Source organism: Hippoglossus hippoglossus, chromosome 17, assembly GCF_009819705.1.
Source record: "Hippoglossus hippoglossus isolate fHipHip1 chromosome 17, fHipHip1.pri, whole genome shotgun sequence".
NCBI classification, from domain to species: domain Eukaryota; kingdom Metazoa; phylum Chordata; class Actinopteri; order Pleuronectiformes; family Pleuronectidae; genus Hippoglossus; species Hippoglossus hippoglossus.
The window spans coordinates 17,763,734-17,781,856 of NC_047167.1; the positions used below are offsets into that span (position 1 = coordinate 17,763,734).

Here is an 18,123-nt window from a genome sequence, read left to right on the forward strand (position 1 = left end):
AGGGCGGCAGCGGAGCAGGAGCGATTATGTGTATTGAGTCAAAAACTACTATGAAATCAATGGCCCTGCTTTTCGTTTTGCAAGAGTTATTTACTCAGGCATTGAGGGATGAAGCCCATTAGCGGCGACACATACTGTTCTTTTGAAAGGGAAAAAAAAACCAAATAGATGAACATGTTACCTTCACGAGCGAGTTGCCAACTGCCTGAAATTAATTAATTTATTTCCTTTAAATGCACATTGCTGTAATGACACTGGACCAAGGACGCTGCTCTCATCGTTATTTCGAGTGCTGGAAAAATCCTCCCTTTGTGCTTATTTAAACTACCTTCCTTTAAACCACACACACACACACACCAGCTCAAGTACACACACACTTGCACACACCAGATCAACAAAGGATAAAAGCTCCCCTTATTAGCACCATCTGACATTTAGCGATGGAATTTTTTTTCTCCTGTTTCATTTCCCCCCTGATTAGAGTCTGTAAGTGCTCTTTATGGAGGCTTCTGGTTCGCTGTCACACCTTCTTTCAAATTCAGGATTTGAGCCTGTAATCGCACAAACACAGATCAGACTCATAATGTATTTTAATAATCATCTCTGATTTAATAATAGTGGGCTTCTATCCCTCTATTCTGTTTACTCTCCTGTGATACACCAAAACAAATCTCTACAAGTATACATGCAATACTGCTACTATATGTTTTGTTCTCATTCTATATATTAAAATTTGGATATATAGTTCCCTGTATTTATAATGGTTTTTTTTTTACTTTCTAGTTAAATTGGCCGAGGGCATCACGGTAAATTTCCCCATAGGTGAACGAATAAAGAAATATAATGTATCGTATCCTATCGTATTGTATCGTATTGTATCGTATTGTATCATATCGTAGCGTAGTGTAGCATATCATATCATATCATATCACATTGTCTCGTATCATATCGTATCCTATCCTATTTAATCTTATCTTATCTAGTAGAGTTTTGTTCTCCCTTTCTATCTCTGTTCTTTCCTTGAGCAACCTTTGCAAACACGACCCAGATCAATTCTGCCACTTACTGGGCAGCATGTTTTATAATCTAAGCAATGTGACAACAATGACGGGGCCTCCAGGAGCATGAACACGTCCCATCTATAATGCTGCATGATGTCTGCATGGCTACAGCAGTAACACCCACGTCCCAAAAACCTGCACGGCAATCGCACACTGATGAGAGATTAGACATCAAAACGAGTGTGTAATCTCAAAGGCGCTGGTTATTAAAGAATTCCTAATCTGTCAAACAAGGACACGATCAAATGAGGACGCGCAGTGCGGCGCTGAAGACGGCAATTAATGCATGATTTCAAAGTGATGCAGAGGTTAAGGCGTCAGACGAAGCAGGAGATCGATCACAACCACATCCATCCAGTTGCAGCAGAGCCCGGTGGAGTCAATCAGTGCAGTTCCAGCAGACACATTATACACTTGATAGATAATTACACTTCAGCTCATTTTGTTTGCGAGCTACAGTAAGAGCTCTTTATGCTCCTGTCACCCTGCTCTCCCCAGCCTCCTATTCAAATTGTATGTAGCAATTTGTGCGGCTCCTAATATTGCGGCGCTCTCACTGTGCCACATCGAGTGCCTGTCTGTTCCTGGGTAGCTTTTATGTTAATGAGGGCATATGTGGGAATATTACGACTTTGCTATTCTTCTCCTCTGTCGGCCAGATCTCCCCCAGGTAACCGTTTCTTTAAAAGGTGAAATGTTTTGTTAGCCCCCCATTTGCAACAATTAAATACCCTGTTGAGGCACAGCTGTGTCAGTACGATGGAATTATATCATCGTATTACTGTCAACTGTATTAAATTTGTCCTTTCCCTGGTGAGTCTAAAGGATTGTGTGTAATTACCAGCAGTGTTAATTAAACAGGGTGGAAAAGGTTCAGGATTTTCTTCGAGAGTGGATTCCGTGAGAACAGGTGTCTGTTTAAGTGTCTGGCTCATGGTCAGGAATTTGCCGCAACCCTTTTATTTTAATGGCATTCGAGGTTATAGAAGTTGGAAAAGTGATTACATAACACACTTAACCAAAGGAGTGCACTCCTGCCTTTAATATACGATGCTCTTAAGCTACATGATGTCCTAGAACTTTACATATATCCCTCTAAACCGTGGCTATGCAGGCTTTTCACAGGATATTCTGTTAAAAGCCTCATTGTACAGATGTAAGAATGGTGGAGGGGGCGTTAAGTGTGTCTGATAAAATACTTTAGTCAACAGCAAAATATCTTCAAAACTATCTGCTGGATTATTGCAAAAATGTTGCAACTCTTTGATCTCAGAGTGTTTGTGCTCCCAACCTTAACATCTTACTGGGAGCAAGAATATGTTTTGGTGGCCCCTGCATGAATGCATGCTGAAAATATCACTGAAAAATGTACTGAGGTTGTTACATAACTAAACTAAAAGCAAATATGCATTTGAAAGGTCTACAGGATGTTGCTTAATTCATTAGTAGAAAAAAAAGTAGTCATACTCTTATGGAAGCTGTTTTTAGATATTAATGGTCCCCAGAGGTTTAATCCGGTGTTCATGATAAATATATGACCTTTCAACAAGAGCCACCATCAGGCAAGTATTTCCTTTTGAACACAGGGTGAACACTTTACATTACATTTCATTTAGCTGAAGCTTTTATCCAAAGCTACTTATAATAACTTACTTTCCCTCTAGCGCCACCTCTAGGTCAAACTAACAAGAGAGCGTCAGACTTCCAGAAAGTTTGTTGTGGATATCCATGGTCCTCATGGAAAGAATCCGAATGTCACCCTCTGAGCTTTACTCAATAATACAGTGAGGTCAAAATATCCACAAACAGCACAACAGATAGCACAACATCGTACGGAGCACATTCATGCTTCCCAGAGGATAAACTCTTAAAGATATTTCATGAGCTTTTCTCTGGCACCACCTGCAGGAAATAATCTCAACTAAGGACATTCTTGTTTACTTTAATGATCCTACTGTTCTTTTCTCCTATATCTTCAAGGCAAATTTGTAGAATTGTTATTTATATATAATTGAACATGCAAACTGTCCGATATTATCACTTTTTGTATAAGTGTAGCAACACATTACACCACAGACAGCTAGAAAAGTGGTAATAAACTCATGCCAGAAACATTTACTTGTGAGTATTGATTTCTATGTGTTGTTTAATTGATGTGTGAATCCCACCACCCTTCTTAACTGCACTGATCCTGTTTGATAAGAAAGCTGTGACTCAGGGCGGCTGGTGCAGCGTAACAACGCAGACACCACGTGCAGAGGTTCTCAGCTGAGGTTCTCAAAATACACAAGCTTTGTGTGTTGGTTAGAGCAGATTTTAAAAGGGGGCATGTAGTACAGCAGCTGCTCTGAGAGGTTTATCCTGTGACCATACAGCCGTTGAATCCTTGTCAAGATCCATTTTCTTCAGGGGTCATTAATAGGGTGACGTCATCATCACTAGGCAACACGTGGGACCTTTCAGACATATATTGCATATATTACACTGAGGATGACAAGGGGTTAATATGGCAAAGGCACTCATTACGGTAGTGTCTGTATTTATAGTAAGTGTACTGTACTTAAGTTATTTTCTGTGTCTGATCTCTGCACATACATGTACTATACATCAGAATAATGCAGTAAAGAGACAGAAATCATTCACTTCTGACTGGAGCTTTGACAAGTTACAGGTTCTGACGTGAATTTATCATTGTAATTTATTTTTTTCCCGCAATTAACTTAACATGTTTTTACAGAACAAGATACGATGGTGAGTTGTTGACCCAGAAAGACACCTGCTTGCTCCGGCTGTGCGGCCGTTCAACGTTTGATGTGGCCATCAAACACCAGGACAGGCAATAACCAGTGGACATTAATGAGTCGTGAAGATAAAGGGGAGGTGAGGACCCGTTTGGTGGATTAGCATCAGCCTATTGCACTAAATTCATCACAATACTCAAACAATCCTAATTTTATCTGCAGTGAGTTAAAATCCCATCAATAAATCAGCATTTTTACGTCCGTTTATCTGCATTTGTTTGTTTATTAGAAGGATGATGCAAAAACTACTTCCATAAAATATTGTGGAGGGGTGTGGCAATGACCCAATATAATAATAACCCATTAAATGTTGGTGCAGCTCCGGTTCAGGGGTTGGGTCAGGGGTTTTGTTTTTTGACATTTTTGTTGCTTTCTCAGAAAATAATTCATGGATCTAGAAGTAAAATCAGGCCTGTTTAGGGGACTGATATTTATGAGTGTGTGCAATATAATGCAGATCAAAATATAAATCAGGATCTAGTGAATTTAAATGTGGCTTCGTAAGGGGACTTGTGGGCCTTGGCGGAGGTTTGAACTCAGTCTAGTTGGCTCTCCCATAAATCAAAGTACATTATGTATAGAAATGACTGTAATATAATCACTTGAAGATCATATTTTCTACACTGTGCTCATTTTCCGGCTGCTGATAACCTCTGGTATCATTTTATCGAGTAGTTCTTCAGAGCGTGACATCGGTTTCGGTGCTTTTGATTGTGTAATCTGTCCTGGCAGCACATCGTGACTTGAGACAACAATACGCAATCAGACAGAAAAAACAAGCTCATTAGAGGTCTCCCCTAGACTGGCGGAATGACACGCACTCTGTCAGTCCCCACACCACCGTCTCCACAGTGACACACTTGTGTAATTAAGACACACAGGGTGCTAGGGGAGCGCTGCTTTTCCCCAGCTAAACACTCATTAGAGGCTCCTTTAAGGGTAATGTTTACCCTGTGTTGCAAACCTGAGGGAAATGAGCTGACAAACCACAAACTGTCATCTGAATCCTGCTGCGGCGAGACCCTGAAGAAAACGAGGGGAAGAGAGTGTCAAGCTGTATAGTGCACAAGTTCAGCTAATGATTTTTCGCAATAGCACGGTTCCACATCAAAGAGGCGAAAGCAGCTGTGTGAGAGTCGGGTCAGCAGGGCAAACAAATGAAAATCTTTTGATTGGAACCGAGCGTCATACACGACCCAGACATCACCCGCCAGCAACCAAAGCATCTAATCACTGGTTTGTTTTAAATGTCTGAAAACTGCACTATCCACGAAAATACACATGTTTGTTGTTAGGAGACTCAACAGGGAGGGTGAGACCGTGCAGACCGTGCAGGACCATGCACACCAGAAACAAAAACCTGATTCAGTAAATCATGTACTGCAAATATAGTGGAATAAATTGTGTTCCTATTCACTGCTGCAAGAAGTGTTATTAAATTCATTAGAATTCATAGATTTTGACTGTGTGAAATCACACTCAAGGTTCATCTGTTTCCCAAATCTCCTTATTTATAGTTCCTGATTTATACGTCATTTATCTCTTCCACCACCCTGCAACCTTTCCTGCTCTGTAGGTCGTCCTCCTGTTGTGAGGCACAGATGTACAGATGAGATGTGAAGATGAAGGAATAGATGTAACACTTATTGGCCATATGGGGCCCATATGCTGGATCCAGTGTCATTTTAAATTGAAATCAATAAGTTATCATATGTGTCACCGATGCATCACAGGTCAGTGGCTTTGTAATGGATCGTTCTGTGTTTTACTTGTGTTGCCTCACAGCCTGGTTTTGGTTCTTGGTTCTGATAAAAGGACGTTTTCTTGTATTAACATGACAGAAGAAATTGCTTTTATTCATTTTCCTACAGACAGAACATGTGAGAATAAACTGTAAAATGATTTTGCCCATTTAAATTTAACAGTTTGATGTGTATTGCCACTCTGATTAACACACACACACAGAAACATGCCAAAACACATACGAATAACGATTATTCAAAGTTTGACTTTCAACAGACATTCTAATAGGCTTGTTCTATTATTAAAATTTAAACGCGTTAATATTTCATAATTTGTTTCATTTATACAACATTATATATTCAACTACAGTGTCCAATTACAAAATAGATTTACAGCCCATTGGACAGATGATACCTCTTAATTTTTTAATGAAGCTTGTATCATCATCGTCATAGAGTAGTAGACACATTACTCTACTACTGCACAGATATTAAGCACCTTTTACATTGGTTGGTCAGACACAACCTTTGGCTTTGGAAGCAATGTCAAGCATTTTCATTATTTTCTGAGATTTTATGGACGAAATAAGTCACTGATCAATGGAGAAATAATTGCAAATTGATAGATAATACAAAATAAATAGTTGCATCCATATTAAACATGATTAGGGAAACTGAGAGGACACTTAGTGATTTCACAAGCCCACAGATTTTGTGAAACCTGTGGGCTTATAGTAATATAAACTACTGCAGCTACTTGTTTGGCACAGAAAACTTTCTGAATATCAGGTAGTTCTTTCAACAGCAATGCAATCAACAGCAGATTATTATTATTATTGAATCTCTTCATTAGTTTATATTTACACGTGACACTGACTGTGAGACAATTCCCATGGAGATCCAGCAAAACTGGTGAAGCTTTGTCAGAAGCTGAAGGAGCCTTGACACTATTTTAAATGGTCTTTCCATCTTGATTGTGGGTGTGTAAGTTCTCATTAAGCTGAAGACAAACTGTTCTCTGTAATCACTAAACCTCTGAACAGCACCTGAACCGTCTGACACCGAAGGGCCCCACCGGCATGAGCTGATCAGAAAGTACAGTGTGTGTCTGGGCTTGGTTCCCCAGGAGAGAGCATGTGAGTGTACAGACTGCTCAAGACACATGAGCATCACCAGGGACGAGGGAGGAAACTCACCAGGAGTCTATACTGTCATAGGGTCATGGAAACGCCACAGTACGGCTGGTATTTTCGGAGTCAGCCGGGGAGAAGACTTTCCTCTGGGACAGATAAGCAGGGACTTGGAACTAGACTGAACTGAAGATAAACAGGATGAACTGAGGGGAACACTGAGTTACACAAAGGACAAACTGTACGAAGACATGAGACAAGTTTAAGGGGTCAAAATATTGCATATAAAACACTAGTTATAATGCAGCAATGTGGTAATTATAACAGATTTACTCTGCCTAGATTCACTGAAGTATAAACCGGTGTATCGCCCACGAACAGCTGTTCAAAATTGCCGTTTCACATGTTTATTGGTATTTTTGCCAGGAAAAGACCAGTTGCAGTTGAACCAGCAGTTATGTGAACCTTTTTCTAACTCTTGCAGATTCTGTAAAATAATCTACATGTATTTCCATTTTTAAAAAAAGAGAAAGAAAAGAGAGTTCTGCAGTTTCCCATCAATGAAGGGGTTTGTTTCTGTTGTTTCTGTGGCAGCGACACCTCAGACATCAAACAGATGCTTTGGTAGTGGAGATATGTTGCATTGAGCTTCAAAGAGCCCGCGATTCATTCAGTGAATACATTTTCACCAGCGTGTTCCCAGTGATCCTCTGAAGTGACCAGTTGCTCTCATGTTCACATGAATCCACAACCTGAACCGCAGGGATGTGCAGTGGGAAGTAACACAGTTGAAGCCATTTCATGTTCCCAAAACACAGTGAAGTAGCTTGTGTCTTATAAGAGAAGAAGATAACGCTCACTGTCAATCATCGACTATCACACTTCAAACAGGTAGAAAGATAAACACGAGTAGAAGTAACTGAGTATAGAGGTACTGTTCTACAATCACAATTTAAAGTATTTTAGATTACTAGCAAAACAAAAGTATTAGCCACAAATCTTAATATCTTACGACCTATAATCCATAACTAAATATATATAGGATCCATTTATTATTTCTATTTCTATTATTATATTAACTCTTTATAGGCAACGATTGTTATGACTTTCACCACTTCATAATGGCTGCCTGGATTTTGAAGGCAACTCTAGATACATTTACTCAGCTACTGTAATTCAGTACACGTTTGTAATTTCTTTACTTTATTTGAGTACTCCCATAAATGCTTTACTTTACTTATACTTTTCAGAGGCTTTTGACTTGCTTCACTAAACACTATTTCAAAGTTTAAGTACTAGTCAAAATATGAATATGCTAAAAACACATTATATTTGACATATATGAGCAATACCAGCAATACCACACAAAGTCCCTGAATGTAACATTAGTGATGATCTGACAAATTACCATTCTTAATAATTTGGACTTTAACTTGTACTTTCTCTCGTAATAGAGTTTTTCTACACTGTGGTATTCAAACTTTTTTAAAATGACTAGATGCTTTTCCACAGTAGTTTCTACCACACCATCAGGTTCCTAAACTTGCAGTCAACTCATGACTAACAAACCTCTGCACACCTTTTGCATTTTAATTGGAAAAATGTGAAACAACTGATACACACACGGTGTAATAACTATTCACACACACTCCGTACAGTCAAAGTCATCACTTCATTTAAAACGAAGGTCACACTGCACCTTTGAATGCATATAGTATTGTATTTGACTTTTTTTATAGTAAGCTTACCTTGCTTATATTGTCATGGGGTTGACCCTGTGTTAACTCTATATGACAAATAAAACTTGAAACTTGAAACTAGAGTATTGAGTAAGTTTCCACTTGCTAACTTTACTATAAGCAGATCCAGGCTGTATGAAGCTGTGAACTTTTCAGACATGAATGTGAACAGACCCTCCATCCAGGCTGGAGCAGTAACTCACCGCCCTGTGGCGCCTCCGCACTTCTCTTCCTCGGGGTTTGTTTGGCTCCTTCGCCGTCTTGTCTGCTCAGCACCTCGGACAGCGACGTGCGGGAGCTCTGCCTCCCGGCCTGGATGGCCACGTTGAACCGGGCGCTTCTCTTCCGGGCCCGTTCCGTCTCCGGGGCGGACTGGCTCCTCTCCGGGTCGTGGTTCTCCGGCTGCGAGCCCACCTTCACCAGCGCGTTCCTCGTCCTCGTCAGGGCCGAAGTCACGGAGCCCATCGCCGAAAAAGAAAACTAGGAACCTCAGCGTGAATCTGCTCCTCTGAGGTCACCTCTCATTTCCACTCAAAACCTGTTGGAACTTGACTCCATCTGTTTAAAAAGCCCGGCTCCTCTCCTGTCATTCACACGCACGGAGCTCGACTCCACTTCCAGCTGAGGTGACCATGACTCGATGGAAGCGCACAAACTGAAAGTTGAAGCGCATCATGCCGGCGTCTCCCTCGGTTTGTTCCCAGCGACAGACGCGTCACATGGAGGAAGTTGCTCCGTCGACACCTCACCGATCTCTCGGGGCGAGGAGGCGACAACAAGCGGTTTTAATTAACCCGGTTTATTAAAACGAGCGGAAACTGATCTGACTTCAAACCTGATGTTGAATCACAGCTGATGAAATATGATGTGTCCTGTCGCCCTCCTGCGTGTCACCGACAGGGGGCGGCCAAGCACAGCAGGTTTTCATCAGAGCTGCGTGAAGAAGTTTTGCAGAAGTTTGAGCCAAGTTTCCTTTTTTTTTCATTCACCTGCAAACAGAGCAGACACGACACAGAGAGTGTGTCATGTGCAAAACTCTGTTAAACATAATAACAGACTTTATAATAATAATAACTTTATTTGTTCTGCACCTATAGAATGCAAAGTGCTTTATAATAACAACTTTATAATAATAACTTCATTTGTATTGCACCTAGAATGCAAAGTGCTTTATAATAACTTTATTTGTATAGCACCTTGCATACAACAAATGCAACAAATCCATCTCACCTCAAGGCCTATTTAGTAGCTGTAAAGCTTAATATTGGATATATTTCTTGTTTATTTAATATTATTTATTTATTATTTTCTTTAATTGTTGTAATGCTTTCCACCATTTTTGTTTATTCATGTAATGTTGTCATTTCTATAAATTGTAACAGTAGCCTGCTTCTGTGTACTACACCTGTTGCATGATAGGATCCCTTCCCTCTGTTAATATCTTACTATTATCAATAAAACAGACTTGACTTTAATCCTGGCTGCTTTTATCCATTGCTACTAGTTTGGGAAAGTCCAGTTTGATGTCTCTAAAGGGATTGAAACATAATTTAAACACATATTTAATCTGTTATTCACCGTTTCAATTCTTTTTTTCAAGATCATAACAGTAAAATGTGGAATATTTATTAATAATTGAGAAAACTTAACAACTTAATTACTTACAAACAACCCACGTTTCCAGTTCAGGCCTTATTTAAAATGACAAAGATTACCTTTTTTAATATGATGAATTATTCTAGCTAATGCAACATCATTACCTTGACGTGTTGTAAGGCATTATGAAGTATTACACCATGCACAGTACTGAGTTTCAGTCTTAATGGTTTATTGCTGCGTACAGGCAATCTTCAAGTGACATCTTCAGCATACAGGTTTCCTGGAGAGTGCATGCTATATATTAATCAAAAATACTACTTTGGTTACAAAGAAAGATTTTTGCAGACCTCAGTGAGGGTTTCTATGTTGTGCTGAGTTCACTATTGTGTCTGAACAAATGTGACAAGAGACTTTCAGCAGAGGAGAAAGCGAAATACAGTCTGTGTCGACTAACAGGCTCATCACATATAAAGGCACTTTTCGAAGCGGTCTGCTCTTTGTGTGTCGTTTGCTTGCTCGTAGCTACGGTGAACTGTGTTTTCTTCGTACTGCTTCTGGTGGTGTTTCACAAAGACAGAGAGGCTATCACTCCATGTCGTCGTGGTTCTGGGTCGACTCGTTGATGACCTGGAAAGAGATGCAGAGGGCAGGGAAACGGTCAGAAGCCAGAGTTGTCAGGAAAGTGCTTCAGTGATTGAAAATCAATTCAAGTGGATCCCACCTGACCATCCCTGGTCTCAATGGTCTTGATGAGAACCTTCTTAGTTGTTATATTTTCGAAATGAGGTTTGGTATCAATCATTGTTTCTATAAAAAAAAAAAAAAATTGTGTGTTATAGTATCATCTGGTATATATTTATACTCCTGCAGTGACATCAACATGCAGAAAGTAAGTGTACCTCTCAGGTTGAGAGATGAGAAGTTCGGCAGGGGAGCGGAGATTCTGAAAATGGAGAAAGTGCAGTTAATCAACAGATGTGTATTTGTTTCATGTAATGAATGTTCGTATCTGTCAGATGGACATTGGAAATGTTAACTTTTCGAGGATACAAGGTCTCCGCCCATCACCTGCTCTCCTCTCCTTCCAGCAGCTTCCTGTAGGTGGCGATCTCGATGTCCAGGGCCATCTTGACATTTAGGAGGTCCTGATACTCGCGGAGGTGACGGGCCATCTCGTCCTTCATGGTGTGAATGTCCTCCTCCAGACGGCTGACGGTGTCCTGGTAACCGTTCGTCTCCAGGGAGAAGTTCTCCTCCGTCTCCCTCATCTGGCGCTCCATGGACTCATTCTGGGATGGCAGCCAAGAGGGAACAAAACGACGCTCAGGCAGTGAAAATAACTCGATAAATAAAATGCAAGGGTGAACTTTTTTGATTTTGTGACCCATGAGAATAAACTCTCCCTGAATATTTTTCGTTTTTGCTGTGTCATTATTCAACCTCATGCAGATTATTTTGTTGCCAGTTTTTCTCCAGCTACATAATATATATACTTGTATATAAAACATAAATTTTGCACCATTATTGCCTTTAGGGACAACGGCCATATACTCACAGTGCCTTTGAGGGAATCCACCTCACAAGTGAGGGCCTGGACTTGGCGTCTGTAGTCATTGGACTCCTGCTTGGCCACTCTCAAAGCGTCATTATTCCTGGCGGCAGCGTCGGTGAGGTCAGCAAACTGTCAATCGCAGGGACAAAGACAGACTGAGATGGATAGAGAGAGAGAGGGAGAGATGAAGAAGTCTACTGTTCAACAACTGATGAGTCAGGGGCTGAGGGAGAGTGAATGTGGCAGATAGCGTGAAACAAGTGAATTATTAAAGATGTGGCCAAAAAGGGGACACGACCCTGCAGTTTGGTGGTTGACGCAGTGGTTAGGAATCGCTGCATTGACTGAAAATACTGGAATACTGAGAAAGCTTTTAGGAGAAGAAGAAACAATACTTGCATCTAAGTTACACCTGCACTAACTGATTTTATCAGCCACACTGGGAAGAGGAGATACATGAACTTTGCTTGATACTCATGTAACAGCCACAGAGCAACATTTCCAGTCATTTGAAGCCTCGTCTCTGGCCACTAGAAACAAGTAAGACCAGTTTTCACTCACTTTTAACTCTTTATCCAGGTCCAGAGGAAAAATGTCTGCCTCTCTAGCTGTTAAACACTTCACTATGTTCACCAGATAGTTGTTAACTGTCTCGTCCGTCTCTCTTGTATATCTGATGCATGAAAACAGCTGCCTACTACAGCCCAGAGAATCCCAGAAGAGAACAGTGAGACAACGAAAACAGTACAGTCAAGAATTGTAGAAGCTAAAATGCTCCGTAGGTCTGAGAGGAACTAAGACAGGTGATAATTCTCTATATGATTTGTTACTGTATTCCATTTCCAGAGTTGCTTTCATATTTCTTTAAATCTCTCTATATATTTGTGGAAACTCCTAACCTTGGATTTGTACCATTCCTCAGACTCATGGATGTTTTTGGAGGCCAGGTTCTCGTACTGCAGACGCACGTCCCTCAGAGCAGCGGTCAGGTCGGGCTTAGCTATGTCCATGTCCACCTGCACATGCTGCTGCTGCTGGATCTGACTCTGCATCTCCAGCATCTCCTGCGATAGAATCAATAATGTCTTTTATTGAGTACTTCACAATGACTTTACTGGCTCTATTAGAGAATCAGAGCAGTGGAGAAATCTGGTGCTTGAGCACATTAACAAATGATTTGGACATTTTTTTTTCAACAAGCGTTTAAAATTAGCTGACATTGTTTTCCGCAGCAGACTGAGTCAGCTCGTGCCACAAAACAAGGAAGCTCACCTCGTCGTGCAGCTTTTTGAGGAAGTTGATTTCCTCTTGGAGCGACTCCACCTTCCGCTCCAGGTCCAGTCTGGAGAGGGCAGCATTGTCCACATCCTGTGCCATGACACTGGGTCTTAATAAGGTGACTTGTGAAGGTGACATGAATTATAAATTACATGTTTGCTGACACGGAGGGAAAAAAAAACGCTCACCGACCTTCACATAACGCTCACGTACACAAAATGGCCCACTGTGTGGTGCGGCAAGGTCACGAGCACATGCATCCAATAAACATCAACTGCAGACACGTGACATGTGCCACTGCAGATGGCTGTAACACTTAACTACTTGTTTCCTGGAGGTTTCCATGTTTTACACACTACATCAGCTGTGAGGCAGTACTCCTTGTATACATCACAGGCAGATTGTCAATAGTGGAAGGTATATTTACTCAAGTACTGTATTTTTTTTGTAGTTTAATTGCATACTACTTGTACTCCACTACATTTTATAGGGAATTGTTTCACTTTTTTACTCCGTTAGATTTCTTAGCACTTCTTAGATTAGGATTTCAATAGTAATATATTTAATTAGGGGGTAAAACATATAATAGCTATTAAAAAATTACACAGGGCATTGTTATTAAATTACCCAGTAGTGTATAAAGGACCTAAAATTGAGACACTGACAAATTACAATATCGACTGATAATATCCTAAAATATTTTAGATTTCGGCTTTAATCTTTATTTCTTCTAACTCTACTTTTTTAAAGGATCAAAATACTTCTTCCACCACTTGATGGGATTCGTTAAATGGGGTCAGAGGCAAATCAAACTTTATGACTTCATACTATATTTTAAATCTGTGGAAAAGGGTTGTGCAGAGTTCAGAGCGAGTGTTTCCATGTCCTGAGTTTGATTCAGTGAAGGGGGGCGGGGGGGGGGGGGTCTTATCCAAGAAGCCCTTAATCCCATTTATTATTTCCCAACTGCATTCTTAACCTAAAAATCTCTACTGGTTGTTCTGTTACAAACTCAGTTCTACAAGAGGCTTTAATTTTAATATGTTATCATTTATACCATCCTTCAATTATTCATGAAATGTAAAATATTTAATTGGACTAAAAAAGATCCTATTAAAATTTATCCCAATTCCCGTCCGTGTCTCCTGCGTACACACTCACTGCGGTACACTCCCTTGCTGCTGGGCTTTGTCCCAGAGTTGGCAGGCTGCTAATTGAGGTATCAGCAAATGAAGCAGCTTTGGCCCCGGCTGTAATGCCACAAACAAAGTGCGCTATTCAGCAGGGTTTCCCATACCGGCCCGGGGCTGGAGGAGTGACTGTCTGCCTGACTGAGCGAGAGCCGACTGCCGGCCCTGCATTGTTGTTTGTGTGCCAGGACACAGGGACTTCCTTCCTGCTATTCTTGCAGACAAGGACATGGTCTTGTAATGTATTGATAATTTACTGCAAGCCTTGGAAAAGCAGCACATGTCATTTACTCATAGCTACTTTTAAACTACTCAAAGCACTACATTTTGTGTAGCACGTTGTTTTTTATATATTTTTTTGACTTGTTTTGAACCACGACTCTTATGTGAAACTAATTGCACGACTTATTATCAGTCACCGTGAAACCTGCAGTGAGAGGAAACCATTTCTGACAAGTGGGTTTTTTTTCTCGTGTTGATGCTCTCCCACAACGAGACAGCTGGATCACATGGTGGCTTGTCTTCTCGCTCTGATAACCACATTGGGTCCACATCATTGTTGAGCTTGTGCTCAGCTCATTCAGTGTGACCAGTCAGACTTAAAAAGATCTCCTCTCACTGCCGGCCTGATTTAACTCCACAGCCACAAATTGGCCTTTTGTACCAGGCCGAGGTCAGTTCTGCTCCACAGCTATTTTGGATCGCGGCTTGGATCTGCTGTTGTGCCATCAGAAGAGTGCATCCCTGTCTTTGCGGCTCTTGAGCGGTAATTAGATAAAGATTACTGATAAGAAGCAAAAGGGGCGGCTACACTGCGTAAGGCTCATGGTGATAATTAAGGTTTATCTAATCTCTTTGAAATCACCTGTCAACAGTTTGAGGGATTGTTTTACCAGGAACAGCAACTTCTGCTGGTTCAAACTAAAGCACATTCACATTTTCCATTCAGGAATATAACACATGCATGAGTTTTGTCTGATGGGGAATGGTTCAGGGGCGGATCCAGGGGAACACTGGCCCCAGGTGAAATCGGATTGGCCCCTGAAGTGCCCCCAACCAGTGAGTACAAACAATAAATATATATATAAATAAATAATTTTCAAAATATATCCAATGTTGTGTGGCTTTGCTCAGAGCTATGGAACTCCCAGTAAACATGACACGACTTAAATGTGCACCTTATTGAATCAGGAGTTGTGCGTGGATGTTGGACATACTGGCCCTTGCCTGTGTAAATTGTGGCCCCTTTAATGGCCCCCCCTCCGGTTTAGAACAATTCTAGATCCGCCACTGGAGTGGTTTATTTAGGTGGATCGTACTGTACCTGTCTGAAGCTCTGCATGTTTGACTCAGCATCCTCGCGCTGGGATATCTCATCCTGCAACCTGGACAGAGAAGAGCAGGCATTTTATATGAGCTGCCACTTAAACACTGACATATAGTTTACGCATGTTTACTTATGCTGCAAAGGTTTTGCGCAGTGCCTGGCGAACATTTTTCCAGAAGCTCACTTTCTTGCCTATATGTACGTCTATTATAACAGGTTTACATATATAGAAAAGTGTCACTGATATAATTAATCTGAATTATAGATGTAAAACAGTATAAAAATCTCTCTGGAGTTTGTGGAACATCAGTGGAGGACAGTAACAGCGCCACGCCTCCTACTTCTCTCTCAGGCTGTCGATGTCAGTCCGCCAGGTTGGTCCCGGTGAACCTCCACCCGGGCCCTCTCGTTGGTGAGCTGGTCCACCTGGCGCCGCAGCTCCCGCATCTCGTCCTCGTACAGATCCGCGACCCGGGACGTGCCTTTGCCGCGCAGCTGCTCCAGCTCCGCCAGCAGGATCTTGTTCTGCTGCTCCAGAAAGCGCACCTTGTCGATGTAGCTGGCGAAGCGGTCGTTGAGGCGACTGCATCTGCGCCTTCTCGTTGGTGCGGTTCGCGAGGAAGTCGCTGTTGATGGGCGTCGGTCAGGGAGAAGTCCAGGTTGTCGGAGGACAGCCGGGGCATGGCCGAGCTGCTCCGGAGCCGCTGCGTCTTCGTTGCGTAAACGGCCGGCGCGGAGGAGAGGCCGTAGGACACCCGGGAGGAGCGCACCGGGCTGGAGAACTGGCGGCTGGAGTAGCTCCTCGGCGCGACTCCGCTCTCCGCCAAACATCTTCTTATAGGAGGAGTGTCGGTTGATGGGAACGACATCTTGTTGGTGCTTGTTCAGACAGTCAATGCCACAGCAGCGTCTGGTTCTTCTCTGGTTCTCGTCTGGTCCCTGCAGCATCAGCACAGTGCGCCTGGGAGGGGTTCACCACAACAGGACCTTTTATAGTCTCCTCCTTATGCAAATGGTTCAGCGGTGACTTGACTGACACCTTGAGAACCCAATCACAACAGGGAAAACACACTTCTCCTTTCTTCTCTCGTGCCCATAGAGACGGATCCTGGATTAATAACTGGGCCTTGTCCAGGCCGTGGTGGGCCAAAGGTGCGTCCTGCCATCCAATCAAAAGTTTGTATTTCTTATTTCAGCTAATAGACAAATACCCCTGATGGTGCCAACACCGTTTCAAACTTCTGATTGGATGTGCAGCTGTTGGAGCAAAGCGTTTTACAAACTCCATTAGGGGGGTGGATAAATTACATAGATGCTGTTTATAGTTATATAAAAGGAGCAGACCTGAAAGTATACTGCTGCAAATTAGTTTCTGATCTCCTGACTGTGGGATTTAAAGCACTCATCAAATGTAGAGATATAGCGTCACTCTTGATGATGATATAATACGATATAACACCAATAGGGTTTGAGGTAAAAATGGCTCCAAAACCAGCACATTGATTAGTGAGTCTATTCATTCTGTACTGATTATATGTCTCACTTTTGTTTAAGAAACCGAAGGTGTTTCAAACTCCATGCTTCATGGATGCAAAATAACTTTTCAGGGTGCTTTCTTCAACAAATATTCAAACACATTTCACATTTAAAACTAAATTAGATGTTGGAATATCGTGTGGTCAAATGGAAATGACACATAAATACAAGTTGAATATTTTAACGATATATCTTTATGACCAGGATTAATTTGTCGGATTTTACCAAAGAAAAGAGGAGATGGATGGATGATGGATGGATGGATGGATGATGGATGGATGGATGGATGGATGGATGGATGGATGGCTGGATGGATGGATGCATGGCATGTTCAGTCCCATCCTGATGTTCGTCCCTAAATCACATCTACATTATCGTATTGGTTTCCTGAGAGTACGACAGCAAGCGAGTGTCAGGAGACAGACTGGACTATTTATGGAGCTCCACATGTTTTCTGTTTGTTTTTTCTAAATCTGTCCACACAACCTGAACAATATGGATCTGAAACTCCAAGAATTATTAAAGCTCATCGTTAATTGTATTGATACATCCTCACATTTAAGATTTGACACAATTAATCCAAGATCCATCAATTTCTTTCTCTCTTACAGCACATATAATTACAAGCTATATTTACAAAGCCTGGTTTATTGCCCCTTTTTCCCAAGTTTTCTATCAATTTGTGTCATAAAATCCAATCCATGCACCATCATGCTTGCTTTTGTGTCGGCTGGTGTGTGTGCGTTTGTGTTCTAGAGCGTATTGTGTGCACAATTAACAGTTTATCATGGTGTGTGTGTGCAAGTACAGTATGTGCAAGTCAGCAGCTTCACCATCATTAATCAGGTTTAACGAACAAGAGGCAGAACGTGCGGACACATCCAATCTGCTACACACACAAATCTTCAACGATCACACACTTAGACTCAGAGAAAACAGAGAAAGACGGAGACGATGGGCTCGTGGGGCACAAATTAAATCTTTCAAGACTGACGTTTGACTCAGCCTCGGAGCGTGTGTGTGCACTTTGAATTGAGTCACTTATTTCTCCTGCAACATTTAATCAAACATCACATCTATCAACACGAACTGATCTTCATGTCCTAAAACATCTCTCCATCTTTTTCTGTCTCTGTTTCCTCGCTGCGTGCAGAAAGTGGGGCTGCTG

General features: G+C 41.6%; 2 protein-coding genes across 6 annotated transcripts in view; both read right to left on the reverse strand.

The window, feature by feature from the left end:
- Positions 1 to 9,342, reverse strand: part of pde1cb (phosphodiesterase 1C, calmodulin-dependent b) — a 79,909-nt gene extending 70,567 nt beyond the window's left edge. For 2 of the 5 annotated variants that reach the window (XM_034613700.1, XM_034613698.1), the window contains exon 1: positions 8,677 to 9,342. In XM_034613700.1, coding sequence (XP_034469591.1) covers positions 8,677 to 8,938 — 262 coding nt within the window. In that variant the 5' untranslated portion in view covers positions 8,939 to 9,342. The remainder of the gene's footprint in view (positions 1 to 8,676) is intronic. The other 3 variants (XM_034613696.1, XM_034613695.1, XM_034613697.1) reach the window with 2 other exon arrangements.
- Positions 9,343 to 10,280: 938 nt separating this feature from the next.
- LOC117778325 (vimentin A2-like) lies at positions 10,281 to 16,398 on the reverse strand. Its single transcript, XM_034613826.1, is given in 12 exon segments — positions 10,281 to 10,699; positions 10,794 to 10,879; positions 10,972 to 11,015; positions 11,141 to 11,361; positions 11,628 to 11,753; positions 12,524 to 12,688; positions 12,897 to 12,992; positions 15,417 to 15,477; positions 15,761 to 15,795; positions 15,798 to 16,001; positions 16,003 to 16,053; positions 16,055 to 16,398. Coding segments are annotated over 12 exon segments (1,365 nt in total). The 5' UTR covers positions 16,289 to 16,398; the 3' UTR covers positions 10,281 to 10,657.
- Between the last annotated feature and the right edge of the window lie 1,725 nt (positions 16,399 to 18,123).